Source organism: Falco rusticolus, chromosome 3 (genome assembly GCF_015220075.1).
Source record: "Falco rusticolus isolate bFalRus1 chromosome 3, bFalRus1.pri, whole genome shotgun sequence".
Taxonomy (NCBI): domain Eukaryota; kingdom Metazoa; phylum Chordata; class Aves; order Falconiformes; family Falconidae; genus Falco; species Falco rusticolus.
Genome location: NC_051189.1, coordinates 108823166 through 108850618, shown reverse-complemented (window position 1 = coordinate 108850618; position 27453 = coordinate 108823166). Strand labels below are relative to the sequence as shown.

The 27453-nt window shown below is 51.4% G+C and overlaps 2 protein-coding genes and 1 long non-coding RNA gene across 5 annotated transcripts; 2 read left to right on the top strand and 1 right to left on the bottom strand.

The window, feature by feature from the left end:
• Window positions 1–435: 435 nt before the first annotated feature.
• LOC119144703 lies at window positions 436–1154 on the bottom strand. The gene is made up of 2 exons (XR_005103192.1): window positions 921–1154; window positions 436–748 (listed from the first exon to the last, which is right to left on the bottom strand). It is a non-coding gene; the product is annotated as an uncharacterized LOC119144703 (long non-coding RNA).
• A 37-nt stretch (window positions 1155–1191) lies between these two features.
• PPIH (peptidylprolyl isomerase H) lies at window positions 1192–13509 on the top strand. Of its 2 annotated transcripts, none has more exons than XM_037380378.1 (10): window positions 1192–1316; window positions 2228–2292; window positions 2893–2916; window positions 3417–3461; window positions 3859–3901; window positions 5915–6007; window positions 7534–7621; window positions 8374–8414; window positions 9652–9740; window positions 12556–13509. In XM_037380378.1, exons 1-9 carry the CDS (start codon window positions 1251–1253, stop codon window positions 9718–9720), a joined length of 534 nt encoding a protein of 177 aa, XP_037236275.1. In that variant the 5' UTR covers window positions 1192–1250; the 3' UTR covers window positions 9721–9740; window positions 12556–13509. The 2 variants fall into 2 exon arrangements, with proteins under 2 accessions (XP_037236275.1, XP_037236274.1); XM_037380377.1 differs by lacking the exon at window positions 12556–13509 and adding an exon at window positions 11309–11485.
• A 2115-nt stretch (window positions 13510–15624) lies between these two features.
• YBX1 (Y-box binding protein 1) lies at window positions 15625–25816 on the top strand. 2 transcript variants are annotated; one of them, XM_037380370.1, is made up of 8 exons: window positions 15625–15957; window positions 16327–16390; window positions 20221–20254; window positions 22549–22638; window positions 22862–23164; window positions 23566–23648; window positions 23756–24021; window positions 25438–25816. In XM_037380370.1, the coding sequence occupies exons 1-7, from the start codon at window positions 15801–15803 to the stop codon at window positions 23988–23990; spliced, it is 966 nt and encodes a 321-aa protein (XP_037236267.1). In that variant the 5' UTR covers window positions 15625–15800; the 3' UTR covers window positions 23991–24021; window positions 25438–25816. The 2 variants fall into 2 exon arrangements, with proteins under 2 accessions (XP_037236267.1, XP_037236266.1); XM_037380369.1 differs by having other exon boundaries at window positions 23744–24021.
• The last annotated feature ends 1637 nt before the right edge of the window (window positions 25817–27453 follow it).

Sequence of the window (27453 nt, the reverse complement as noted above, 5' to 3'; positions counted from 1 at the left end):
CAGCGCTGCCTCCGGCTCCGGGACCCCCAGCGTAAGGAGGACACGGACCTGCTGGAGCGAGTCCAGAGGAGGCCACGGAGCTGCTCCGAGGGCTGGAGCCCCTCTCCCGTGAGGACAGGCTGGGAGCTGGGGCTGGTCAGCCTGGAGAAGAGCTGGTTCCGGGGAGACCCCAGAGACCTGCCAGAGCTTGGAGGGGGTTCTGAGAAAGAGGGGGCACATTTTTTGGCAGGGCCTGTAGCGATAGGGCAGGGGGTGATGGTTTTGAAGTAAGGGAGGGTAGATTTAGCCTAGATGTGAGGAAGAAATGTTTCAGAATGATGATGAAAGGCTGGCACAGGTTGCCAGCAGAGATGGTGGACACCCCCAGACCGCACACAAATCTTTGGGAATTTTGGAACAGAAACGATGTGCGGAATTGAACTTTATAATTCAGGATAGGTTATAAAGCAGGTATGTTTAATTCACTGGCAGGCATCAGGGTGCGTAATTCCAAAAACACCTGGTGCCTTGACTTCTTAGTGCATGTGTGATTTAAAGTATACATTCTTACATATTCAAGAGATGCCTAAGAATAGGTGGGGTTAGGATAACTAGTCTACCGAGAAGTCATTAACGTAAGTTTTCTCCCATTTGCGCGCTGTCTCCTGGTGGTGGTCACGGAAGTCGGTGAGGATGAAGGCTCAGGAGTCTCCCTCGCTCCGAACTTGTCACCTTTGCTTTTGCGCAGACTCAGTTGTGTCTTGAGTTTCTTCCAGACCATAAAACAGAACAGATCCAGTTTTCAGATCTCAAGGCGCAGATGGTTGATACCGGTGTCTTACCAGCACAGGAGCACCCCAGGCCCACGTTAGCAGTACAACGGGCCCCAGGACGGGGCCTGATTTGCAAAGTCACGCTGTGAATCTCCTCTTTGTACGTACCGTGAGAGTTTTCATTATTCTAAGTTTTCCATATCCTGTTAATCTAGTGATTTCTAAGCTTTCTATCAGAAACGCGCTCAGGGGGTCGCTGGTGCACCAGGACCGACCCGTTGGCCGTGCTGAGCCCCCCATGGCGGCCCAGGCCCCCCCAGCTGGGCCTGGACATTCCGGGATGCTCATCGGGATAAGGGATAGCCCCGGACAGCCTAGGGACGCGCCGCCCCGCTCCCCGCGTCAGCCACTTCCGGTTCCGGACCGACCCCGGTTCCGGGCCGGACAACTTCCGCTTCAGGGCCCGACAACTTCCGGTTCCGGGGCGAGGCGGCCGCAATGGCGGTGCTGGCTTCCAATCCCAACAACCCCGTCGTCTTCTTCGATGTCAGCATCGGCGGGCAGGTGGGCTGGGTGAGGGGGCTGGGCAGGGCCCCTGCCCCCGGGGAGGTGGCGGGGGGGGGGGCGAAGGGGAGCGCCCGGGGTGGGGGCGGCCCTCGCCGTGTTCCCTGGGGGGCTGCGGCCATGGGGGGTTCAGGGGGTCGCTGTGGGGCTTGCAGCGCTGCAGGTGGAAGCGCCGGCAGTGGTGCAGCGGGAGGGGGGTGCAGGGGGCGGGGGGGGTTGTGGGGTTATGGGGGGGGACTGGGAAGGGCCTGCAGGGAGTGGGGGGGTTGCAGGGAGCAGAGGGGGGGCTGTAGGTTTACGGGGGGCACTGGGAAGGGCCTGCAGGGAGTGGGGGAGGGGACTGTAGGGTTACGGGGGGGCACTGGGAAGGGCCTGCAGGGAGCGGTGGGGGGTGTAGGGAGCAGAGGGGGCTCTGTAGGGTTATCGGGGTGCAGTGGGAAGAGCCTGCGGGGGGGGGGCGGGCTGTAGGGTTATGGTGTGCACTGGGAAGGGCCTGCAGGGAGCGGTGGGGGGTGTAGGAAGTAGAGGGGGGGTGGTAGGGTTATGGGGGTGCAGTGGGAAGGGCCTGCAGGGAGCAGGGGGGGGCTGTAGGATTACGGTGGGCGCACTGACAAGGGCCTGCAGGGAGCAGTGGGAGGTGTAGGGAGTGGGGGGGGGGGGGGCTGTAGTGTTATGGGGGGCACTAGGAAGGGCCTGCAGCAGTACAGTGGGGGGTGCAGGGGGTGGTGGTGGGCTGTAGGGTTATGGGGGGTCACTAGGAAGGGCCTGCAGCAGTGCAGCAGGGGGTGCAGGGTGCGTCAGGAGGGGGCTGGTGGGGTGGGGGTGCAGCAGGGGTTGGGTCTGTTGGAGCTTCCCTGCCTGCGGGGCGGAGGGTGGTGTGTGCGAAGCTGACCTGGCCACTGTCTCCCCAGGAGGTCGGGCGTATGAAGATCGAGCTCTTTGCTGATGTTGTCCCCAAAACAGCGGAGAACTTCAGGTAAGGAGCAGCCTGTGCTCCTGCAGCGCCACCTGGACCTGGCTGCAAAGGCTTTTCTATTCGGGACTGTCTCTGGTGACAGAGGGGCTACCTGTCCCCCCAAACCACTGCAGCTGCTTTGCTCCTTCCTCCGTTCCTGGAGCGGTGTGACCATGCGGCATCCTGACCGCTCAGGGGAGCCCACCTGGTCGGAAGGTGAAGGACCCCAGCCCCTCTCGGAGCTTCTGATACGCTCACTCCATTTATAAAAGGCAGCATCTCAGTGTCACGGTGGAGGTCTCCTTGGCACCCAGTTCTCTTGCCAGTGCCTGAAGGACGTGCCACTTGGACATCCCACTTCCAGGGGAGAGATGGATGTGCCCTGTTCTCTGTGAAATGTGGTGCTTGCTCCCCATTCACCACCTCTTACCGCCTCGGTGACCTCCTCAGCTGCAGATAGCGCCGAAATCTGTGGTGAAATGGGAGTTGGGAGGAGTTACTGCCGGTTCCAGTCTTGTTGGGGATATCCCAACAGTCAGTACGAGTTTGCTGAACAGAGCCCCCTGTGTCCTCAGGGTTCAGATGTGCCTCACGCTCTGCTCTCTTTTTTTTGTTTTCCAGGCAGTTTTGTACAGGTGAATTCAGGTATGTGGGTTATAGCGTCGTTTTAAGTAGCCTGTTCAAAGAAATGGGACTGAGTGAGTAGGAAGAAGGCTCACTTGGAAGTTTCTCTTACTCTGCCAGTAAAAAAGAGTTATGGAAATAAGCTCTGATGAAATTGTGATGGGCTCAGTCAGTCATGGAGGCGGCAGACTTTCCCTTTTAGACATGAATTTGTTTGTGCTTAGGTTGCTTTACAAAGCCCTGTCTGCAAATCCCACCTGTTCACGCTTCAGGTTGCAGTGGCATCTCGTAGACGTGACGGTATGGAAGTTGTAGGAAATCGTGTGTCATTTAATGTGCAGAGCCCATTTGAGATTTCCCTTTCCCTCTGTTAGCACCAGCTGAAAGCCAGGCTGCAGCGCTCGGTCGTATAGCCTGGCTACTAATGTATAGGGCAACCCTTTGGGACTTGGAATTCTGGGAGGGTTTTGTGTTGGCATATCCGGTAAGTTGCCATGATTTTCCTTTCTATTTCCTTCCAGGAAAGATGGTGTCCCTATAGGTTATAAAGGAAGCACTTTCCACAGGTAATTCATGTGCTTTTGTGTTGGCCGTCAGAGCTAGGTGTGGGTTTGAGACCTGCCTCAAGGCACTGTTGGTCTGGGGGGCATTTGTAGGTCATGATCTCATCCTGCTGTGGGTTTGGGGGTGCTGTTAGGTGTGCACACTGGGGTCACTGGGAGGGATCCCCCATTACTGGTGTACCAGGTCAGAGATTGTTTTCTGGCATCTTGTCACCTAATCACTATCCCTGGTTGAAGAGCAATAGGTCCCAAATTAGCTAGTAGTTAATATTTATTGTAGATTTTAGACTGTAGCATTCATAGACCCTGATAACTTGTGTGTGCTGTGAGGCACAACTCCTTTTTAGCACATATTGAGCCATTTGTCTACTGAGAACTAAGTATTGTTTTACTTTTTTAGGGTAATAAAGGATTTCATGATCCAGGGAGGTGACTTTGTAAACGTATGTACTTCTGTATTCCTCTTGTACTTTTCCGTGTGGTATAACGTGCAGCTGTTCCCATGCTGATTTGCGGGATCTGTTGCCTCTCTTTTGGGGTCCCCAGTAGTAGCTGGAGGTTTCCTCATCGCATTGCTGTCATCTTACTGCAAGAGACTAGAACGTACTTGGAAAACAAATCCAGAGTCTTGGGTGAACATACCTTCTTTCCAAAATATTTCCTCTTAAAAAAAAGCATGGCGGTACAGGTAGAGGCTTTTGAAACTTTCAAAGATTTTTTTTTTTTTTAACCCTGTTGTCCTTCCCTGTTCTCCTGTCCCCCCAAACAAGAAATCCTGTGAATTTCTATTAGCTTTGTGGAGGGAGAGTCTCTAAGTCTAGAACCAAGTATCTAGTGCAAGAGATAGTTTAAATGAAAACTCACTTTTTGTGAAAAGACTTCGTGCCCACAGAGGTGGTCACACTCTGGCTTGGGGATACGCAGAGTGCCGGCGGAAGGCTGGAGGCCCACAGGGTCTCCTCGCTGTCCTAGGACCCAGTAAAATTATTTCACTTCTGGAAATGTTTCAGAATCTCCGGGAGGTGATGAAGCTTTTGTTAATACCAAATTTATAAAAGTTGGTTGCATGAAAGTCACTGAGAGAACTGACCCACACAGCAGGTGGCTCAACCACACCAGACTTCTAGCCAATTTTTCTAATTTTGTCAATTGTGATGCCACTCAAACGTCCCAGTGGGCTTTATTGCTTCCACTGAAGCTCAACAATAATTACGGATTGCACCAGTATTTGTAATTTATATCTTACACTTATTAAAAAGTCACTTGAGGAGCAAGAAGGGTCATGCTGACCACTAAGGTAGGGTTTGTGTTCCCGTCTCAGAGCTGACAGCTGAAGCAAACCACAGAGAACAGGAGGAAGAGAAGCGAAGGCGAGGCGAGCAGAGCAGAAGATGTGGACTTGCATGTGCTGCTGTATTACTGGCGTTTATTTTCCTGTTAAATTTAGCCTAATAAAGAATGCATACATTAAGCAGAAAGGCGATAAAGGGAGACAGGTTGCAGCAAGGCAGAACTGCCACAGACAGGGAAAATCCACACAGAACTGGAAATTACGGTCAGAATAGTAAATCTGACTGTGCCAGAGGTGCCTGTTTGCATTGCTTCTGCGGCTTTCCCCGAAGGGTTCCTCGCTGCAGCGCCTTTAAGGCCACTCTGTCTGTTGAAAGGTCCCTGCTCGGTCCTTTTGGCATCACACAGGAGTGTCTCTGCCGCGCTGCACCCGAGGCAGGGTGGCCTTTCATCAGTCCCACAAGTTCATGCGTCCCATGTGAATCGTGTGTCATCCTTCCCCAAAGTTACAAACTTGTGAGCAGTCAGAGCTTGCAACCTGCGGCCGTTATGGGCCATGCAGCTTGAATTTATAATTGTCTTGAGATCGGAGTGCCGGGGCTTGTAGTTAAGTACCAGATGCCTTGACTTGGTAGAAAGTGCAGCAGAGATTGGAAATTCCGTGGTTTAGAAACTGTCCTTGCTGAACAGAGAGATCATTTCCCCGTTTCCAGTAAAGTCACAGAAAATAAGGTGAAATAAGTCAGCACGCCATCAGCTACCAACTTTTTCCACACAATCACTTCTGCTTTCCTTGTCACACCATACCTTTGTGTCCCCTCCCTTTTCTCTGCGAAGTCCAGGTGGGTCCGTACCAAGCCATCTATAGGCTCCATCTCACTCTGGGAGGCTTGGATTAACCCTCAGCATCTCCGTGGGGTTCTGCCAACGTGGGGATGGCAAATGATGTGCGCTGTGGTTAGAAAGCAGTTGCTGTTCCTCTTCAGCGATGAAGTGTTGAATGTGTTTGCTGCCAGGGTATATAAATGGGCAGTTACAGCATCCATTTGGGGCTCTGCTTCACCCTGTCCCTTTGCCTGGGGATTTTAAATTTAATTTTTAAATTGTTCTGTAGCAGTTGCTCCAGAACAAATGCTGTGGCTTGACTGGGTGCCTCTGTCACGCAGGGAGACGGCACTGGAGTAGCCAGTATATATAGGGGTCCTTTTGCAGATGAAAACTTCAAGCTGAAACACTCTGCTCCAGGGCTGCTTTCTATGGTGAGTAAAAAATACTGACATTGTAAGACTAAAAAAAGCTTTTGGTACTTCCTCTTTGCCCTTTTCCTAAGTGTGTAAATTATTTGCCAGACAACAGAAATCTCCACCCTGGGATACAGGGTCTGCTTTGTAACAACTACTAGTCAGAAGTCTACTCATGGGTTAATGTGTTGAGTAACACAAAAGTCTGGATTCTGCTGCATCCTTTTGGTTTTTACCTGTTGGAGTGCTGGGGCAGGTGGTTTTTTTTATCAGCTTTTGGAACAACGTGATTCTTCCAGCTTTTTTATAGTGGCGAGTGGTGGTGGTTTCTTCTTCCCTGATACTGTTGTCAAACACTGACCTCGGCAAGGATGAAACAGAGAGATTTGGGAGTTTCAAAGCCGTAGCGGTGTTACCATGGTATCTTTTATAACATATTCCAGTTCAGCGTCGTAGGAAAAACTGCAACATTTGCATGTTGCCTGGTAGGAATGACGCTGACTTTTGCAGGGGAAAGCAAGTGGGGCCAGTGTTTCAGCGTTCCTGTCCACAACTGCTGCTTCCCCAGCTCTTTGAGCTGCCCTGCCCTTAGAACCGCTTGCTTAGGGCGTTCACTGTTTGGATTAGTTATTTATCTGGTTCAAAACACGGCCCAAAAAGAGGTGTCACGACACAGCTAAGCAACCAGTGTGTCGTGGTGTGGGAGAAGGGATCCACGCTGGTATTACCAGCTTTGTTTTAAAGTGGCATGGCTCTGGAGTCATTCTGCTGGGCCAAACCATGGTCCATCCCAGCTGGATGCTTCTGGAACTGGCTAGCAATAAGTAAAAATCCAATGTGACCATGTGCAGTCCTGCAGCTGCAAAACTTGCCCAGTTTGCTTGTCGGCACAGAAGCGTGCTTTAGTATTGCCTGGTTGTCAGCAGAGCTTTGAAAAATTGAAATGGATTTAAGTGTTGCCGAGATGTTTTCTCAGGAGAGTGTGAATGCTCTGGGTGTTGCGCTCAGGTGTGAATTAAATTCCACATCTGCATCACTCTATTCCCGTGAGCCCTGCGCCGATACAATCGTTACCTTTCTCATCCTGACATCAGAACAGACACTTTTTTTTCTTTAATTCTGAGGAAACCTTCTGAATAGCAGAAATCGGCCGCTTTTTTTTCCTGCCCTGGTTCCTGGCTTTCCATTTTCCTTTAGGAAATACTGCAGCCAGTAAGTGCGCACCACCAAAAAGTTCAGCCCTTTTTCTGGAGCATGTTCTAGCACCCAGATTTCAGCACAGCCTTGTGCTGAATGTGCTTTTGTAGAAGTGTAAGAAAAAGTTGGTAATGTGGCTTTTGTGCACACCAGCATGACGAGACGTGGCGTGCTGCGTCCCAGCACAGGGTACTCCCCTCCAGATGTTTATCTTCCTTCCTTCCTTCATGTAGCAATAAATTAAAAATAAGCTAGGGTAGGTCTAGAGCAGCAGCTCTTTTCTGCCTTCAGTTTTGGGAAGTCTTGAAATTGTACATTTTTTGTATTTTGCCATTCTTCCCCTGCAGGCAAACAGTGGTCCAAGCACCAACGGCTGTCAGTTCTTCATTACATGCTCCAAATGCGACTGGTTGGATGGAAAACACGTTGTGTTCGGTGAGTACCTGCCACAGGGGCCGCGGTACCGGCTCACAGACACTAAAATAAACGGCTTGTTCTTCCCCCCGCGCCTGTGCTAGCAGAGGTACCTGTGCTGCCAGGCACTGAGAGGGAACGCTATTGAAATGAAACACTTTTATTTTTTCCCTGGTTAGCTTTAATCCAGATCAGTTCCTTGATCGGTGTATCGTGTTCCTACACAAATCCTTGTGCCAGTGCAGAAGACAGATGAGTGCAGGGATGCCTTTCTTCTCCGCTGTTAGAATTTTCAGCAGAATTTTTAGACAGTATCTCTGCGAAACCACGTCTGCTAGCGTTTCAGGCAGTGCCACTTGAGCTGTAGGGTTTCCAAGCCTTTAAGCTGATTCCTGCTTACTGCTTTCTCCAGTTCTTCAGTAACCCTGATGCCATTCGTCGCTGGTTTTGCATCATTACGAGGGTGGTGTTGATAGGTGGGTGTTTGGGCTGTATTTTTGCGCAGCTGGTGGCTGTAGGTCTCAAAATCTAGACTTTTACAGGTGCCACCCCTGGGATGGGAAAATGCACTTGATCTGTTCTACACGAGGAAAGTATTTTCAGAGGGATTGTTTCCTTTATTTAGAGATGGGCAACAAACCCTGAAGTGCCCAGTAGCTACATACACTGCCCAAGGCTTTCAGGATGGGCAAAAATGCGTGTACCTGTCATGAGTCGGGAGGAGCAACGGTAAAAACTGGCCGTATTGAAACGGATCAATTTTCTCATTCTAGGTAAAATTGTTGATGGGCTGTTGGTCATGAGAAAAATCGAAGTAAGTGGAATTCCCTTCTTTCTCTGTGAATATCCATGTTGGAAAGTCACGTAGAGGATTAGCAAGGGTTGTTGTGTTCTCTCCCACTGCCTGTTTACAGGAACTGGGGAATACCAGTGTTGATAACTGGTATTATCAGTTCTCATCTTCATAAAGTAGCAGGAAATCTGTTGAGGCAAAGGCTGTCATATAGATTGACTTTCGAATTACTGTGCTCTTGTGGTTGCTGGCTGGTCTTTGAGTGGGGATTGGGTCTTGTGGCTTTATTTGCAACGCTTTGCATTTGTTCAGGAAGCTGAATTAAAAAGCTGTTCCATCAGCAACTCAGACAAGAGCAAAAAGCAGATCCCTTCTGTGCCACTGCCTGGGATTATTCAGTGGATGCTGCATCATCAGTTCTGCTGATCCGTGATCAGCATATGCAATAAGAAAAATTAAACTGATCTTCTGATGGGCTTCCAGGAGCTGAAGATAAAGACACTCAGGGTGGTAGCTGCCACCAGCTTTGTGCCGGGGTGTCATGGCAGGATCACGAGTAGGTTTAACAAAGAGCGTTGAGTTCTCCAAGGCAGTGGACACAGCTTCACTGCACACGCAGGGGATAATGTGCACGAGGGTCTCTAATCTCAGTCTAGAAAGTGGGGCAAACACAGAGCTGTGAGGTGTGGAGAAAAGGTCACGTGCAAGGAGCTGTAGAGCATGATACAGCCCGTGTTTTGCCAGAAGCACTGGTGGAAGGGTTGTGGTGTGCCGGCTTTGTGCATCACTGCAGGAAGGGGCAAGTTAAAGGAAATAAATAAGAGACTCATGAAAGAGCAGCCGAGTCCAGCAGAACGAGAGGTTCAGGATGAGGGTTGCGTTGTGACTGCCTCGTGCGTAGATTCCCTTTCTGTACAAATACAAGTTGGCTTTGCTTGTTGCAGCTGTAATTAGTAACTTTTAAAGATTTAAGCCAGAGCAGCCTCAAGTGATCTCGTGAGGAGCTCTCCAGTTTTTGCTTTGTTTCTTCCCTCCTGTTCCGAGGATGGGGGGTCTGTCAGTATCCCAAACTGTGCACGGAATCTGGCTGGGTCCGTTGCCAAAACGTGTAACGGCGCTTCCGTGTTACTCGGAGCTGAGTCTCGATTTCCCTGCTCCTGCTGTACAGGCATCTCTTAGCCAGTCTTCAGGTACCTGTCACTCACTGGTGAGCAGTTTGCCGTGTTTTTATAACGTTTAACTTTATGTTTGTCCTCAGAACGTGCCTACAGGTCCCAATAACAAACCCAAGCTGCCGGTTGTGATCTCTCAGTGTGGGGAAATGTAAAGCAACGGAGCAGAAATGTGGTAAGTCTCATTCATCACAGGCACCCAGTGCAGCTGAACGCCAGGCTGCTCTGCGCCTTGCTTTTCTCTTGACTTATTTCCACGTCCATCTGAGCCTGCAGAGAGCTGACTCAGCTCCGTGAGGCACCAGAAGATGCTTCTCTGACAGCGTCAGGGTTTTTTGCCAGCTCAACCGCCTGAACTGGCTTCCCTCTGGGCTACACCAACACCACAGGCAGTGCTGGAGGGGTGAGATTTTGCAGCTGGGATCGAGGGGAAGATGGGGTTGGGCTGCCTCGAAGCCTCGGCTTTAGACACCAGCGGATGAAAGGGAGCTGTGGCAGGAATCCAGCCGGTATTACCCGGGCAGTCGAGTGGGTGCAGGCTTCGTTTTGACCTGCCGGTGGGTGAACCCTCTGATCGCTATAGAAAGAGGAGCAGCCATGTGTGGGGCAGGCAGTGATCAAGGAAAGAAGAGGAGAAAGAGAGGACTTGAGCCTCCTTGCTCAGTACAACTCAAAAAAATACCACTGTCCTCATCTGAAGGGAGATGTTTCCAGCATTTCCTATTATTCAGGCTTCGTTTTGACTAAACCAATAGGCTCAAGACGGAGCTCAGGCTAATGTACGGTATTGTTTCCATTTGTCCGCCCACTTTGCCGTAAAAAACACAAGCATTTAAACAAATCTGTCTCGATTTCAATGTGTCAGGCTGCAGCTTGTAAAAAATCTGCTGTATTAGCCTTTTGGTTGCGGATTTTTCAAATTTCAGCCAGTGGGCAGGCACTGACAAAAGCAGATCCCCACCATTTTTGACCTTCCATTAAATGATGTCTAAAGACATCTGGAATTGCCCATGAAGATGTGTCCCTGCTTCTGTAAAAAAGGTCTTTCAGATCTGCAGAGCTTCAGACTCTTGGGAGCTCCTCCTGTTTGATGAAGTGCTAACAGGGAATGCAATCATTCTTTCATTTTCCTGGTACTTCTGGTGGTGGTTGTAGGTTTTTGAGGGGACAACCTCGTTAACGGGCTTTCTTGCAGGTGGGAAGACCCGTGCTGATGGGTCAGGTCCCCTTTAGGGTTGTCCTCAAGCCCAGACTTGTTGGTCATTTCAGTTGGGCGTCCACGATCCCTAGGCAACATCCAACTTGAGACTGGCAGGTTTTCATTTCTAGGTACGAGGCTGGTGTCACCACGTGTAGGTCCCAGCCAGGTCTTTGGAAGCGCCTTCCTGTACCCTTCTGCCGCTGTAGACATGGACAGCATTTGTCTTGCCCAGCTTCAGGCAGCTAAAGCGGGTATTTGTCAAGATCCTTTAAAATCAGCCAGGAGAAACGGGCACTGTTGGGTTTTTTTAGGTTCAGAGGTAGCGGGGGATGCCCGGCACAGAGAGCCAGGACCACTCCCAAGTTTTCTAGCTCAGAGTTGGGTTGAAGTGAGTTAGTGCACGCAGTGAGTAGCACTCACTTGCAAATCACTGTAGTGGCACCCAGTGTCACTGTGCAGCCTTGTTGTTGTAGGATAATTGGGAATGGCTTGTTGGGAATGAGTTGGTCCAGCATTTCGGACCTGTTTCTTCTTTGTTTCAGTGTTCCTTCACCTGTGCTGGCTCCATGTAGTTCCAACTCCAACCACTTCCAACTCCAGCCAGTTCCCCCACTGCCCCCGTCCTCTCGATGTTCTCCTGAAATTATTTAACAATTGGCATCACTCTTTTTTTTTTTTAATGTTTTGCAATGTAAATAAAGAATTTTTGTTAAAATATCTGTACAGTGCACATCAGTTAATGTGCTTGGGAACAGATTCTTCAGGGAAGAAGGGCTGTGGCATCCTCAGCAATGTGCAATATCCCTGGCTGGGTCAGTAGGGAACATGTACCGTGCGTGGGGTTGGGCATTTGCAAAATGGGAACAAAGGGGTGCAAGGAGCACAGCAGAGTTGTGCTACACCAGCTCCTTTACTGGGCAGCTGAGTAAGGCTGCCTGGCAGAGAGGTTCTGGGCATCTGGAGGATCTTCAAGAACCAGCACGGAGAGAGTGCGTGGCACTGTTTTGATCTCATGTATTTTTCTTCCCATGTGACATGTCACTTGGTGGAGTTTGGTTTTGGTGGGGTTTTTTTGGTGTTCTGCTGGTTCTGCATTCCTATTACTGAGGCCGAAGGAATCGGTACGGCGCAGACATCCATCACCGTGAGTCTGCTGGGCTCTGGGGTGAGTTATGTTGTAAATGAGCGTTGGTAACGCCTCCCCTGGCACACAGCGGCACCAGTGTTTCAGGGATTCACCTGGGTGCTGCAGGCGCGTTGGAGCAGGGCTTTGGGCTGGGAAGCAGAGGAGGATTGTGCTGCAGGAGTAGAAACTGGGGCTCCTTATCTTGCACGGATACAAAAAGCGCAGCTGAAGCTGCAGGCTGGTGGAAAAACTTCCCCGCAATTGGGTTGCAAACTGGCCTGCCCGCTGGGGGACGAGGAAGCACCCTTCCTGGTGACTGGGCTGCAGATTAAAGGTAAAGGAGTTGGGACAAAGTCTGTTGTGTCACGTGTGGGCACTTCACGCCATCCGTATACGGCCCCTCGCTCGTTGGGCAGCGGGAGCGCGTTGTGTGGGGCTGTCTCGGGGTGGTGCAGGTGGTGTGCTTACTAGCACGTTACACGGCGTTGGAGAGCGAGTGCAGATCCTGCAGGTGTGCTTTGGCGTGTGCTTTTTTATCTGGTGACTTGTTCAAAGTCCTTGGAGCAGGCTCGGGCTCTCGGGTCTCCATTCCTGGGATTGCACGGCTGCTGAGGACGCTTGTTTCTCTCCAGCCTGAAATGTCTCACCTTCTTAGACCTGCAGAACATCAGGCGAGGAAAGAATCACAAACCATGCCATCCCTTTCCAGCCCCAAAAAGACTTTGCAGAGGGCAGGCACTCTCCTATGGGATGGGGCTTGAAGATTCCCAATAGGAAGGAGAAAACTGGAGCCGGGTGACAGCTGTGAGGTGGAGGTAACCAAAACCAGAGGAATTTGGCTGCTGGTCCTGCTCCAGGAACGTGTCCGGATGGCACTTCCCTGTGGGATTTAGGCAGGAGCTCAGCCCCTCAGTGCTGAGCTTTGCAGTTTGAATTTGGTACCCAAATCCACGGTACTTTTTTCACCAGGAAAAAACAGCTTCTTTCTGGGTCTGGGCTCAGCAGCACTTTCTCAGCCTGATGTATTTATGCCACTGTGATCAGCTGGTCTCACTTCCCACATAGCAAGGGTCACAGAGCTTCCCCAAATTAATTAACAGCGGCAAATCCATTACAGCCTCTTTGAAAGTTGTTCCAGCGGGTAATTATATCCCATTATGTTTCTCTTTGATGCTGAATGTGCAGAGCTTTGGCTTTCCAGCGTCTGTATCTTGCCGTCCCTCATCTGCTGGCTGAAAGTGTTCTCAGACCACATTTGTAGGTCTAATCCCGCCACGATGAAGTTCCCCCACCGGTTATGTAGCAAGTTCTGGAATCTCCTGCTGTAGAGCAGCTGGTGGATCTTCTCCCTCTGAGCTCCAGCATCTCCCTCCAGCTGTGGATGCTGCAACTGGAAATGATGTTTCTGGTTGCCTCTGTGGATCTGGGGAGCGGATTGGCCTCTGGGACCCCCAGAAGATGTCGTTAACTGTCGGGTGACCCATGTTTTTTTCTGCTGGTGCATGGCTCTGACATCCTCACCAGCTTCATCGCTGAGGTTTGGAGTTTTCTCCCCATTTTTCTCCCTTTAGGGTTTCCCGTGTGGTGGATTCCCTATTTGCCATGATACTTTAAGATGTATTTTTCAGTTGATTTCCCAAGCATCATCCAGCTTTGATATCATTTTAGTTCCTTTATCAAGGTTGTAATCCTGATACAGATTTCATCATGCAGGCGGGGACTCCGGGTAGGCCGGTGAGAAAAGAGAGCCTGTGGAGTTGTATTCTTTTAAAGTTTTAAAGCTCTTTCCTTTATTAGCTGAGTGGGAGATCTCATGGAAAAGTTACCAAGGCAGCTTGACCTGTGTCCATAAACCCACCATGGTGGTTGGGGGGGTTGACCTTGACCCCACCTGAGCCTCTCACCTGGCCATGGTGTCATGGGGGAGCCAGCATCTATTCTTCACACTGGGATGTGGGAATCGACAGTGATTTGTGTGCGATGCTGGAAAGGCTGATCCCATGGGGATTCCACATCAGTTGCAAAGATGGAGCGATGGGTCAGCTCCCAAAGACCACCTTGGTGGTCGCTGGTGACTTTTTCCCTCCTCTTGTGTGGCAGGAATGACCTAGCTGGGGGCCGGGCTGGGAATCCATGGCCAACAACCGCATTTTTCAGGTGCCCGAGGGAAATAACTTGGTGGACCAGGATGCTGGGTTTACCCTGGCCCTTCCCGGTGGGATCCAGGAGAGGTCTGGGGTCTGTCTGAGCCGCTGTAGGGGGAAGGCATAGGGAAGGGTGGCAAAGAGGGAAGGTGGTGGCTGGAGGGGGCTCCAGCAGGATGAAGAGGGCAGCGGTGATGCTTTCTTGGCAGCCTGGGTGGGGAGAAGGCTCGGGGTAGGGTGAGCTTCCCCCCCACTCTGGGAGAGGCACTGGAAAAGGGGGGATTCTTGGGAAAAGGCTGATGAAAGCCAAAACGTTTTTTCTTAGGAGCCCTCTGAGCTGGGGCTGCAGCCTGGCGCTTGCAGGGCTGGGTTAGGGGGTGTCTGGGGGGGGGTGGGTGTGTGACTGCCTGGTCAGAGGAGCTGGGGGAGCGCGGGTGCAGCCCCCCTTCCCCTTGGCGATGCCAGGGACGCTTCCCCTCCGTGTCGGGGGACTTGGCATGGGCTCAGTGCCTCTGCTGGCACCTGGGGGGCTTAGATCAGGACCCCTGCTCCTGGGGAGGGGGTTAGACCAGGACCCCTGCTTCTGGGGGGGGTGGGTTAGATCGGGACCCCTGCTCCTGCGGGTGGGGTTAGACATAGGCTCCTGTTCCATGGAGGGGGTGGTTAGACCAGGCCCCCGCGCCTGGTGGGTGGTTAGATCAGGGCCCTGTTCTCGTGGGGGTGGGGTGGGGGGTGTTAGACCAGGACCCCACTGCCCTGTGGGGGGTTAGACCCAGCCCCCTGCTCCTGGGGAGGGGGTTAGACCAGGACCCCCTGTTCCTGGGCGGGGGGGGGGGGTTAGACCTGGATCTCTGTTCCCTGGGGGGGAGGGGGCGGGTTAGACCAGGATCCCCTGCTCCTGGGTGGTGGTGATGGTGGGGTAGACCTGGACCCCAGCTCCTGGGGGAGAGGGGTGAGTCCAGCCCCCCCCGTTCAAGCGCCAGCTGTGGCACTCGGGGCATTTCGCCACCGCCGCGCAACCCCCGCAGCCGTTTCTCGGGCGGTTGGTGCCGGCGCTGGAACTGCATGTAACGGCGTATTTGAAGCAGCTCCGCCATGTCTCCAGATCCGTCATTTCCCACCGGTAATTAACGCTTCCGGGCTCCTTCCCATCGTGATTTTTTTTTTTTTAACGGAAGCCTGGGCCTCACCCTGGAACGAGGCCGGGTCCCGGTGGTACCGGGGGAGTGGGGGGGGGGGGGGGCTGGCGGTGGCGGCGCCCCCGGGCCGGGAGCGCACGGAGCCGCCGCTGCCACATGGTCGCGCGCGCTTCCCCGGTCGGGCCCGTTGGGGGCGGGAGTGGCGGGAGCAGCCAATCGGAGCGCGGAGGCGGGGACTCCGGGTAGGCCGGTGAGAAAAGAGAGCCTGGCAGCCGCGGGCGGAACAGCCAATGGAAGCGCGCTCCTGAGGAAAGGCAGGTGCGGCTACCAATAGGCTTTCGGCGGGGGGCGGTGACCGGTAGGGGAAGAGCCAACGGGCTGTCTGGGCGCTTGACGGACGGGCCGCGCGGCGAGTAGCGTGCGGCGCGGGCGGGGCGCGCGGGGTGGCTAGCCGGTGCGGGCCGCCATTGTGGCCAGTTCGATCGGTATCGGGAGCGGAGAGCGGAGCTCAGCGAGCCCGGAGCAGGGAGCAGCCCCCCCACGGCCGGCCTCAGTCACCATCACACCGCGGGAGGCGGCGCAAACAGCCAGTCACCACCACCGTCCGCACCGAACAGCCGCCGCCATGAGCAGCGAGGCCGAGACCCAGCCGCCCGCCGCCCCCGTCCCCGCGGCGGCCCCCGCCGCCCCCGCCGACTCTAAGCCTAACGGCGGCACCGGGAACGGGGGCAGCGGCCTGGCCTCGGCGGCGCCTCCCGCCGGCGGGGACAAGAAGGTCATCGGTGAGGGGAGGGGGGGGTTGGGGGTCGGGCGGCCCCGCGTGTCCCCGCGTCCCGCCGCCCGCCATCGCTGAGGGGCGGCGCGCGCCTCCTCCTCCCCCTCCTCCTCCTCCTCCTCCCTCCCACCTCCTCCCGGCGCGCGCGCCCGTGGCGGCCGTTGGGCGCCCTCCTCCTCCTCCTCCTCCTCCCGCGCGCGCCGCCGGGCCCCGCGTGTCGGCGGGTGGGGGCGGGGCGGCTCAAAATGTCCGCCACGCGGGGCCTTTGTGTGCGCCGCCCCGCCACGTGCCGCCCTGACGCCGCCGCCTCCTCTCTGTGTGTGTGTGTGTGTGTGTGTGTGTGTGTCACCCCCCCGCCCCCGCCCCCCTCCCTCAGCAACGAAGGTTTTGGGAACAGTGAAATGGTTCAACGTGAGGAACGGTTACGGCTTCATCAACAGGTGAGGGGGCCCGGGGGGGTGGGGCCTGCGGGGCGCGGTGACACGGGGGGGGGAGGGGGGGGGGCGGGCTGGCTGTGCTTATGTCACACCCTGCCACCCTGCCCGGGGGGCCCCGCTTGGGGGTTTTCCTTAGGGGGTGCTGCCACGCTGCTTGGGGGACATTGCCACCCTGCTGGGGGGGGCCTGCTTGGGGGACATGGCCACCCTGCTCGGGGGGCACTGCCGCCCTACTTGGGGGTCACGCTTGGGGGGCACCGCCACGCTGCTTGGGGACATTGCCACCCTGCTTGGGGTGCCCTGCTTAGGGGACATTGCCACCCTGCTCGGGGGGGCACTGCCGCCCTCCTTGGGGGTCACGCTTGGGGGGCTCCACCACCCTGCCTGGGGGACATTGCCACCCTGCCTGGGAGGCCCTGCTTGGGGGGCACCGCCACCCTGTTTGGGGACACTGCTGCCCTGCTTGGGGACAGCAGGCGAGGCAGGCCCTACCCCTATCCCAGTGTCTCCCACTGGGCTGGCTTTTCCCTGCGCTAATCCCAGCAGGAGCCGTGCTCCCTTAGCGACTCCTGCTGATATTTCTTAATATTAAGATATATTTTTAATGGGGGGTTGGGTTTTGGGAGGAGGGGGTCGTTTTCAAGGGTATAAAAGGCTGGTGGCTCTTCGCATGCAGGAGATTCTTGTGTAAACCTCTGCATGAAGCTCGCTCACAGCCATGCCAGCAAAAAAATAAGGTTGGAGGGGTTGGTAGTTAAAAATGTGCTCCCATGAGGGAAACCTGAATGTTTAAGGAAATGAGCAAAATCCAGATCTGTCTTAGGCCGCAGGGCTGGGATACGAAGGGGTCTCGAGAAACAAGTGCCTAGAAGGTTCTTTTTGTGACAGTGCTTGGTTTGAAAGAAAAATTTTAACACTTACTGAGTTGTGTAAGTACTTAAAATAGGTGTGTCAGTGTAGCTATCCAGTAGTAGAGGAGTCCTGGAATTGCTCTGCGAATTGAATCTGGAAAAATGGGAAATTGTGGTACCCACCAGCTCTGGAGGGCCTCCCCGGGGGTTATTTTGCAGAGGCCATATTCCAAAGAACTGTTCCCCTTATCCACCTAGTGCTTCAAACCCCAAGTTTTGGCTGAAAACTTGGGATTCCATCTTTGTTGGAGCTTTTATTGGCCCTTTTGCTTAGGTTCGGTTTAAACTCTGCCTTTTTAAACTGTCTGTTACCTGATGACTTAGCCTGAAGCATCTGCCAAGCTCCTCAATCGGTTCTGCGTCTGCAACTTTAAAAACTTGACTCTGAGTCTGCCCGCTTTGTGTTCCTCAAAAAGTGTTTTAGTGTTACGTGTTCTATATGGTGCTGTAAGCTTTTATGTCTTTGGCTTTTGTAAACGTGTATAAAGTCATAGGCCACAAACTCTACCTCTAGGGAAGGGTTTTTTTCCTGTTTCCCTCAGTAGTGGAAATGCTGAGTGATGTGAGTCAAGCGAGGAAGCAACAGCAGTTAGTTAAGACATCCAAATGGCTTCCCCAGTCATTAATTTGGCAGCTGTTTAATCCCTGAGGTTGCCATTTTTAATGAGAAACCCAGCGTGATCTCGTGTTATCAGGAGATTAGAGCGGCAGCATGGGAACTCAACTGGAGGACATTTCCTCAACTCTGGAATCTCTCTGGTTTGCTGCAAGGGAAACTTCACGGGAGCTCCTGCCCTTGCCTGTCTTTGCTTCAGCTGGGTCTGCTTGCAGCTAACGTGAACTTTGGAAGTAAAATGTTACCTTTGGTGTAGGTGCACGTTGGCTTTGAGTGCTTCCTGCGTTCCTCTTAACCGTCAAAGCGCGCTCCTGTTGTGAAATGCCGGTTTGAATTCTGAGCATCTGTCAATTGTTTCTCACAGTTGTCAAAATAATAAATGGACCTGCAGGCCAGGGGCTTGGTCCTCTTACCATAATTGGAGCTGCACGTTGATATCTGGATTTGTATTCAGTGCTCTGCTGAACTGGTTGTGTTCTCTTAATCTGTCTGCTTGTCCAATTTTTTTTTTTTTCCCCACTTTCATGGATTAAGAATGTTGGAAGCGGAGTCATTTAGGGCAAAGATAAGCTGAATGGCTTGTTGGGCCTTCAGAATGGGAGTTTCTCTGGTACCATTTCAAGTTTTATTTTGAGAAAGCGATCGCTATTACTATGACACTATCTAGATGTGCTCGCTGGAAAACAGCGTTGGGAATCGTGTGCTGTGTGGCACTGGGCTTTAAAATTGGACAGTCTATTTTTTTTAACTGTTTATTCACCTGGAGCTGGGTCTGTGGAACAGTGTCATTTGTTGATCTAAACCTCCAGTGTCTTCTTGAATAGAAACTTTTCAAAAGGACTTCAAATGTCTGGTCTGGTTGCCCAAAACCTAAGCGAGAACGAGAGCATCCGCGCTTGCAGAGCACAGATGATGAGCGCTTCCTACCACCTTTTTTCAGTTGAGAGTGGAGGAAGGTGCTAAGCATTTTTACTGAAAGCCTGTTAGTGGGATCTTCTGAAGGTTTTCAGCTTTTGGAGCATCTGGCAAGAGACCTTGCATGGTAAAGAAGAAAATATTTAGGCTCAGGCTTTGTGAGGGCTGCTGGATGCTGCATCGTGGCACCTCAGAAGTGAGCTGCCTTGTGGTGATTGGGCTGGCTCTGCTTTTTCCAGTAACCTTTGAGGTTTGTAGACATCAGTTCCATGATTAAGCACGGGGACTTTTTTTTTTTCTAGTGCTGTCTGATGGAGTAACTATAGCTGGGCTTGAGTTTTTGGAAGAGTCTTACCTGTCATCCTCACGTTTTCAAGCCAGTGGTGAGGAACACTTGGCTTTATCTTTTTTTTAAAAAAAAAAAATTCTTAATTCTGTTACCCGTACCTGTAAGCTCTCCAGTTCTGAGCACATTTTCATGCAAGCTTGCTTTGTAATGTCTTTAACCAGTCATTCTAGGAAATTAAAGCCACTTTGCTATTGAGTCAAACCAATGAAACTCATCCCGTGGTGAGGTTCAGTTGGTGCAACGCGAGCTGGGATTTACGGCTGTAAGTTTGTCATGAGCGGTAGAAACGGCACGTGCAGCGCTCAGACCTGCACAGAGGCTGTTTCTGCTGTACCTCTTAATTGCAGAAGAGAAACTTTTCTGACCGAGGTTGGTACTGTAGGGGGGTTGTCTGGCCTCAGCGTGTTAATTGCGTATTGTGATAGCGCTGAAGGATGCTCTTGGATCTTCGTAGGTGCGGGCTTGAGCTGCTCTGTTTCTTGTGAGGTGAGAAACCCAAGCTCTTCCCTCTCTGTGCTCACAAACGCAGCTTGACTAACCCTGTTTGCCTTCAGTGGTCAGCTGGTGGTGTTGGCTTCTTAAACCAAGGAAATGTTGAGGCTGAGAGGATATAACTCTGGAGAGATCACCCAAGGGTGGTGGTGTCACAGCCTGTTCCAAAGGTTGTGGAGGCCCATGCCCACGCAGAGCACTGCCAGGAGTGACTGTCAGGTTACTGTCGGGTGTTCTCTCCCCTGCGAACATCTCCATTGGTGGGATGTGACAGGTAGAGGGGTGTGCAGGAGGGAGGAAGAATGCCTTCAGCTGCAACTTGCTGCGCTTCAGCCTGCGCTCTGAACCTTGCTCTGAACCTACCTGGCCATCTCCTTACTCCAGGCAGTAAACTAGTAGAGGGACTAGCTGAGAGCAGGTTGAGGAGCAAGGCTGATGCGGAAAGCTAGTTGTCTCGACAGATCTGTGTTTTGTTCCCACCCCAGACAATTGAATTTTTAACTTGACTGTGCATTTCGTGCATGGATTTCAATGTCCTGTTGTCTTGCAGGAATGACACCAAGGAAGATGTGTTTGTCCATCAGGTAAGATTTCCTCGGAACTAAAATGCGTTACCTCGCTGAAACTTGCTATGCATGACCTGTGTAAGTAGGGCTGAGGTGGTGAGGGAGCCTCACCTTTTCCAAAAACCGTTACTTCAACACAAACAACTGTTTCTCACTATTGGATGGCATGTAGAGCCAGCTTGCGGCTGGGGGTTTTGCACATCCATCGTGAGGACACGAGATCTGTGGGGTTGAGCGGGCTGACACACTATAGTGATGAAAATTGCGCTGTCTGCAAGTGTGCTCTGTTGGCTTGGGGATAACTCTTTGAAGTCCAGTTAAATTGCCTTGTGGATCCATATAGTTGTTAAATAAGCATATGGAAATAAAGTTAAATTAAAAGCTTGCATCAGGGAGAGAAATTAATTGGGCTGTAATAGGGATGAAGTGCCACCAGTGAAGGTGGTTGGTTTTTTTTTTTTTTTTTTAGGCAGAACTTTGGTAGATTTTATTGCTCCAGGCTTTCAGCGAAAGCCTGCAAACATTTTAATAGGTATATTTTCTGTTTAACAGATATGTACACTCAGATACAATGTCTGGTGAGCATGTAATCCTCTGGAAACTAGACCAGGGTGAGACTGCACACTGCGCTTGCAGCTTATTTCATGGAGCAGGTTGGCTTTAGTTAGTCTCGTGTCGGACTTACAAGGCTGTGATCAGCAGTGTGATTTTATTTTTTTTTTTTTTTTTTTTTTCCTTTCTGTCTTAGGATTTCTTGTGCAGCAGCCCACAAAGAGTTCTTAGCAGGGCATGGTTTCCTTCTGGCATTTAGGAGCCTGTGGCTTGTTGGTTTGTTTTGAGTTAGGGGTACACTACTGATGTTGCAAACGCAGAGGGAGGGAGGAGTAACCCCTGGGAAGTATCCTGACTCCGGTTTAATTTGTCAGCTCTCGGCTTCTTGCTTGTGCTGTACCTAAATTACCTGCTATTAAAATGTAGAGGCATTTGTTTAGCAAAGGTTATTCTATAATGGGCAGTGGAGGAAGGCCAAGTGACTCCACCGTGTTCCTGTGTGCTGAGGCAGGAATACATACCCTGAAGGAAAGCTTTCAGGCTTTATTACTTGATTTGCAAGTAGGGTAACCCCTAAGTGACCTTGACCTACAAGTCAGATTTCAGGACTTGTCCTGTAACTACCGTCAGTGGTTGTAAAAGCAAGTTTGGCAGTGATTTGTTTCAAGTAATGATTTTCATAGCAAAACAGTTTCAGGGGTCTCATCTGGAAGAAATGGGCATGTTTTAGGAGTTACAGCTGTATACTTTTTCCCCATCCCCATTATCAAGCTTGGGTCTCATGCAGAGCTGTTGTAATAAAGCTTCCTCTCTTTCCCTAAAATCACTGCTCTATAGGCTGAGGCTTGTGGGCATGTTTTCCCATAGATTTTGCTCCGTTTAGGGGAAAAAAAATCCAGTCAGATTCTGTTGCTGGTATTTTTTTGTAAAGTTGTTACACTTACACTTGTATTACTGTTCAGTTAAAGCCTTTGATAAGCATAACGTGGCAGAGAGCAGTGCATATTGAGTGTTAACTCATCTGTCAAAAATTTAATCCGCTGCTGAACAGCACAGAAAATTCAGTGTTTTCTAGTAATGTCGTTTAACATGCAGATACTGATACAAAGGCTTGTCTGGTGCTGACACCTTGGAAGGGCTAATCCTTGGTGTATAATACGCACGCAGCTAGAGTAGATTTGTGATTGACTGGTAAATGCTGCGGCTGGAGTGATGGTATTGGAAGCCTGAGAGAAAGAAATCTCTTGGTTTCTGGCTGTCGATGTGTTTATGTAGCTTGGGACACGTAGGCTGTTGCGGTGGTGTGGGAAATGGTAGAGGGCTGAAGTCTGTGGATGGGATTGGAAAGGCTTACACGTTGGTGTATGTGCTTCAGAGGGATGAATAAATACTACGGGGGTGTTAAATGCAGAACTCTGGTTAGGAATACTCTGGCCAGCTTGTATTGTGGGGTGCTTCTTGTTTGTTTGTTTTCAGACTGCTTTTTCAGCTCGCAGACAGCGTGTTGACAGATGTTTCCAGTCAGTGGTAAAGCTGTTGTACATTTCAAATAGGCCATAACTATAGTAATACAGGTAGATTTTCTGGCTTCCTGGATTTTCACGGTGGCTTAATTGCTTTTTCAGGAGTACAGGTCTTTCTCCTAAGATATTAAATACTCAAGTTTCTTAATTTTTTTTTTAAAAAAAAGTCTTTAGATGTGCTAAGTAGCATTCTCATGCTGTGCCTGTAAAAGTAATCCTGCAATGTTATGTTCTCAGACTGCCATAAAGAAGAATAACCCCAGGAAGTACCTCCGCAGCGTAGGAGATGGAGAGACCGTGGAGTTTGATGTGGTTGAGGGAGAAAAGGTAAACACATCTCTCGGGGGTTGGAGTGTGCATGGAAAAATCGGTCTGCAGGCTGTGGTGTGGTGCCTGTGGTTTGAGTCGGTGCCTGATGCCATCCAAGGAGACGGAATGTTTTTTCATGGCTTTACAAGGTGGATGTCAGTCGTTGCTCAGTACTAAATTCTGTTATGCTCTAAGTGATAACGATGCTGACCGTTTACCTCACGCTGTCCCCGCTCTTTAGGGTGCGGAGGCAGCTAATGTTACAGGTCCCGGTGGAGTTCCAGTGCAAGGCAGTAAATACGCAGCAGACCGTAACCATTACAGACGATATCCACGTCGTAGGGGTCCTCCACGCAACTACCAGCAAAACTACCAGAACAGTGAGAGTGGGGAAAAGAACGAAGGAGCAGAGAACATACCAGAAGGTCAAGCCCAGCAACGCCGTCCCTATCGCAGGCGGCGGTACCCACCTTACTATATGCGTAGGCCCTACGGGCGTCGACCACAATATTCCAACCCTCCCGTGCAGGGAGAGATCGTGGAGGTAACGTAACGGCCGCTTGAAGCGTGACACTCAAACTGGCTCGATTGCTTTGGAGCAGGGTGGTGGGACGCAGGGTTTTGCCACCTTTCCTGGAGACTGGGGGGTGTTCTTGGCAAGATTTGGCAGGAAGATGAACCCTGTAGCAGGTGTGGATAGGCTGAAGGTGGTGATGTCACAGCTTTTAAAAGCCAGAGTGTTGCAATTTGCATTAACTTCTATAGGATTGCATGGAAGAAACAGAAACTCTGCATGGGGTGTACTCTTCCACCCTAGGATGCTTTGTACGCCTTTGAGCAAACCCGACAGCCCCCTTAGAGCTGTCCCCCTCACCACTTGGCCAGCTGTGGCGTTCCCGTGCTTTTTCCTGCATCTAAAATGGTTTGTTGCCTGATGTCTTCCAGGGTGCTGACAACCAGAGTGCAGGAGACCAAGGCAGACCAGTCAGGCAGAACATGTATCGAGGTTATAGACCCCGATTTCGCAGGTATGCGGCAGATCGACTTTTTTTGGTTTAACCTTGCCTTCTGGCAACAGAGACAGAACATGGCGATGGTCAGTTGCTGCACTGTTAAAGCCTAGCTTGACTTTCAGGGGTCCTCCTCGTCAAAGACAGCCTAGAGAGGATGGGAACGAAGAAGATAAGGAGAACCAAGGGGATGAGACCCAAAGTCAGCAGCCACCTCAACGTCGGTACCGTCGTAACTTCAACTACAGACGCAGACGCCCAGAGAACCCTAAACCACAAGATGGCAAAGAGACGAAGACAGCCGAACCACCAGCTGAGAACACGTCCGCTCCCGAGGCCGAGCAGGGCGGGGCTGAGTAAATACCGGCTTACCATCTCTACCATCATCCGGGTGCGTGTCCATCTGCTGACCCTTCTTTTTATTTTCGATGCTTTCCTTTAATTTCTCCGAAGTGTCCGAGCTTCCATCCCTCGGTCCCCAAGGGGAAGTGAATGGCATTTAGACCTCTAGGCACTAATTTCTGGAAAGTTGACACAAGATTTGCAAGAACGTGTCAGTAGCGGCTTTTTATCTAAAGAAAAAAGTGCTGGAAAAACTAGTGGGAGACAGGCTTTTTTTTAAGGGGCATCCAGGGTGGTGGTGGTTGAAGTTCTGAGGTGCTGGTGTGGCTTGCTGCTTGGGAGGATTGCCTAAATGTTGATGCTAAAACTAGTTCTGTTGCAAGGTGGGCTGGCCCTGATTTGGTGCTGTCTTCCAATGGACAGTGGCTATTTTGAAAGTATTTTCATTTCTAGGACTGTTTGTACTTGTTCTGCTTTTTTTCTGGTGCCTGCCTTTTCTGTCCTTCCCCTCTCTGTATTTCCTCTCGCCAGCGTTCATATCCCATCCCTATTGTCTCGCTGGTCGCTCGTCGCCAGGAGGGCAGGCAAACGGAAAGAGGCGTTGGGTCCTGGTGGGAGCGACGGTGCAGGGTCACATGAAGGGGATGAGCAGGGAATGCAGGGGCTGGACATGGGGAGTAGCTTGGTGCCACTGGCAGCCGCAGACCTCTCCCAGCTCCGAGAGCTCCAGGGCTCGCGGGCTGCTGGATCCAGTGGGATTCCTCAATGGCTCTTCAAGCCTTGCTGCGGTGTTTTCTGTGCACGTGATGGGAACCTTTGTTTTCTCCTGGTGTTCATTGTAATGATTAACACCTGCTGGATGAATTCTTAATATCATGGGCTTTAAAAAACACCAGGATGAAGTTTTGGTTGCTCTTCTGTCTCTTGGGTAGTAGGGGAGAATATAAATTGTGGTTTCTGCGGTCTGGGCAGCAGCTTGCTGAAGCCATGCTGCCTCTGTTAGGCACAGGTAGAAATCTGCTCTTCAGCCACCTTCTGAAGGTCTGGAGTTGCCCTCGTGCCTGCCTTCCCGGGGGTTGTCTGGGGTTCTCCAGCCTGGTTTTCCAGGCCTGGTCCCCTGGCGCTGAGCCGGCTGTGTCAGCAGAGCCCAAACATCAGCAGCTCACCCCAGGAGGCCGGGGAGAGGTGGAAGTGGGATCCCTTTGGGTTTAAACTTCATCATCTCTTCTCTTTCTGGAGTCCTTTGTGTGGAAGTTGGCTGTTCTGGCCACTGAAAGTGGGCTGATGTTAAAGAGCTGCATTTGGTGATGTTAAAGAGCTGCATTTGGTGAGGTTCTGTGTGTGCAGGAAAGGTGGCTTAGCCAGAATTTGTGAATTGCAGGTGAGGCTCGCCAGGCAAAATGTCTGCATAACCCCCTGACACCTGTCTGATCATCCTTTTTTTTTTTTTCTTCCTCTTTTTCAGTTTAGTCATCAAAGAAAAGACTTAAGAAATGAAGAAGAAAAGAAAATGAAATTCCAGCAATAAGAAATGAACAAAAGAATTGGAACTGAAGACCTTAAGTGCTTGCTTTTTGCTGTTGACCAGATTACTAGAACTATCTGCATTATCTATGCAGCATGGGGTTTTTATTATTTTTACCTAAAGAAGTCTCCTTTTGGAAACGATAAACACGTTTTTTAAAAGCCTGTTTTTTCTCAATATACCTTTAAAGGTTTTTAAATTGTTTCATATCTGGTCAAGTTGAGATTTTTAAGAACCTCATTTTTAATTTGTATGAAATATACACCTGATTTTTTCAAGTCAAACTGCAAGCATCTGTTAATAAAGGTCTTAAAGAATTGCCTTGTGTGCTTGGTTGTTTTATACCCACTTTTGTGTGAAAGGGTTTAAGTTTTCATAAAAAAGTTTGGGGGAGAAAAAAAACCTGCTTTATTTCTGAAGTGTGCAGGCAGGTTGGAGTAAAAGGAAAAAAAAATCGAAGTTAAAAAAATAATTAAAAATCGATTGAGTCCTTACTGCAACTGGGTGGCACGGCTTGGAGGGGAGGTGCTTGGTGCATGTTTCCAAGAGCTGTTTGCTGGGGTAGTCTCAAAACTGAGGTGGTGTGAAATACTTAAAAAGAAGAAAAAAAACCCAAACGCTGAAACTCATTTTGAGCTGTGCAGAGCCCTGCTGCTCTGGGATCTTGGAGCGTGGATGTAACGAGTTGCTGGTGTGTGGGAAGAGGGATTGAGGGGAAAACTAGGGGAAAAGGTGAGTTCCCGGCTGGGTTTGGCATCCAGAGCCTCCCACAGCTGCCCCCAAGCTGCCCTGTTGTGACACCAAGCCTTTCCAGGGGGTGACACACTCCTTGTACCCCGCAGTGACTGACCACGGGGTCTGCTGTCACGCCGGGGGTGACAGAGCACAGGAGCATTCTTGCTCGGTCTGGGGTCCTGGTGGTGGGAGATGGAGCTTTCTCCTGTTTGCTGCGTGCAAACCAGTTACAAATCAGCAGTAACGCATACGATGGAGAGCACCCAGTGGTTGCGGTGTGGTTGATGGCAGCTTTTGCAAGCTTTTGCATGCACTAAGGTGCTTAGTGCTTGTATGGTGCGAGGGTTTGCTCTTTTGAATCGCTTTCCTGTGCGCTTAAGTGCCAGCTGGTAGCAGCCCTGGGCTTTAGGCTTTGCTCTCTACCTCGTAGCATGCTGCTGGCTGCCCAGCCTTTGGACCGCGGCTGCCTGCTGTTTACCAGCAAGCTGTCGGTCACGCCCTGTTTCTGTCGTGCACCGTTAGTGATCGCATTTCTTCCTTCCTCAGGTCCCCGTGGCGTTGCTTTAACCTCTGCTAATAACGCGACGGACTCGTTCCGGTGCTGCAGGATGCAGCAGCTGGCCGCTGGCGGTTCTGCCTTAGCAGGTGAAGTGAGGAGCTGTAAGAAAGCAACAGCTTTGCTGCTTTTCAGCTTTAGGTGAGATTGGGAATTCTCTCCCTGCCTTCCCTGGGGGCTTGGGAGGACCCTTGCAGCTTTCCTGGTTTGGGGGTGTAGGTGTTTTGCAGCCTGCCTAGGCTACAGAAGCGGTACTGTGTGTCTTTTCTGCGCCTTTCCCTCGTGGGGGCTGTTTGGGGCCCTGCAGCAACATCTGCTTGGGGCAGGGGGGGGCTTGGTTTGCTGCTTTCTGGGGTGCAGAGCCTGTGTTGGGCAGCTCTCTGCCCAGCTCCCTGCGCTGCGATGCTGTCTGTGTGCGAACTGTTGGAGAAATAAGGGAATAAGGACAAAACCAGCAATTGGAGGTGGAGGGAGGGGGGGGTGTTGTTGGTGGGTTTGGATTCTGGTTTGTTTTCATCACGGTTTGCAAGCAAAGGATGGTAAATCGCTTGGAAAACAAGGATTCTCTTTTTGCGTGGACTCAAAAACCCAACGTTGCAAGTAGAGCACGGCGGGTAGGCTTCAAACTGACTCCCCTCCTTGTGCCTGACGTGCGGCGGTAGCGA

Coding starts and splice junctions, on each gene's coding strand:
- PPIH (XM_037380378.1), top strand. CDS start 1,251: ATGGCGGTGCTGGCTTCCAATCCCAACAACCCCGTCGTCTTCTTCGAT. Junction 1,317..2,227: donor ATGTCAGCATCGGCGGGCAG/GTGGGCTGGGTG, acceptor CTGTCTCCCCAG/GAGGTCGGGCGTATGAAGAT. Junction 7,622..8,373: donor TGGAAAACACGTTGTGTTCG/GTGAGTACCTGC, acceptor TTCTCATTCTAG/GTAAAATTGTTGATGGGCTG.
- YBX1 (XM_037380369.1), top strand. CDS start 15,801: ATGAGCAGCGAGGCCGAGACCCAGCCGCCCGCCGCCCCCGTCCCCGCG. Junction 15,958..16,326: donor CGGGGACAAGAAGGTCATCG/GTGAGGGGAGGG, acceptor CCCCTCCCTCAG/CAACGAAGGTTTTGGGAACA. Junction 22,639..22,861: donor ATGTGGTTGAGGGAGAAAAG/GTAAACACATCT, acceptor CCCGCTCTTTAG/GGTGCGGAGGCAGCTAATGT.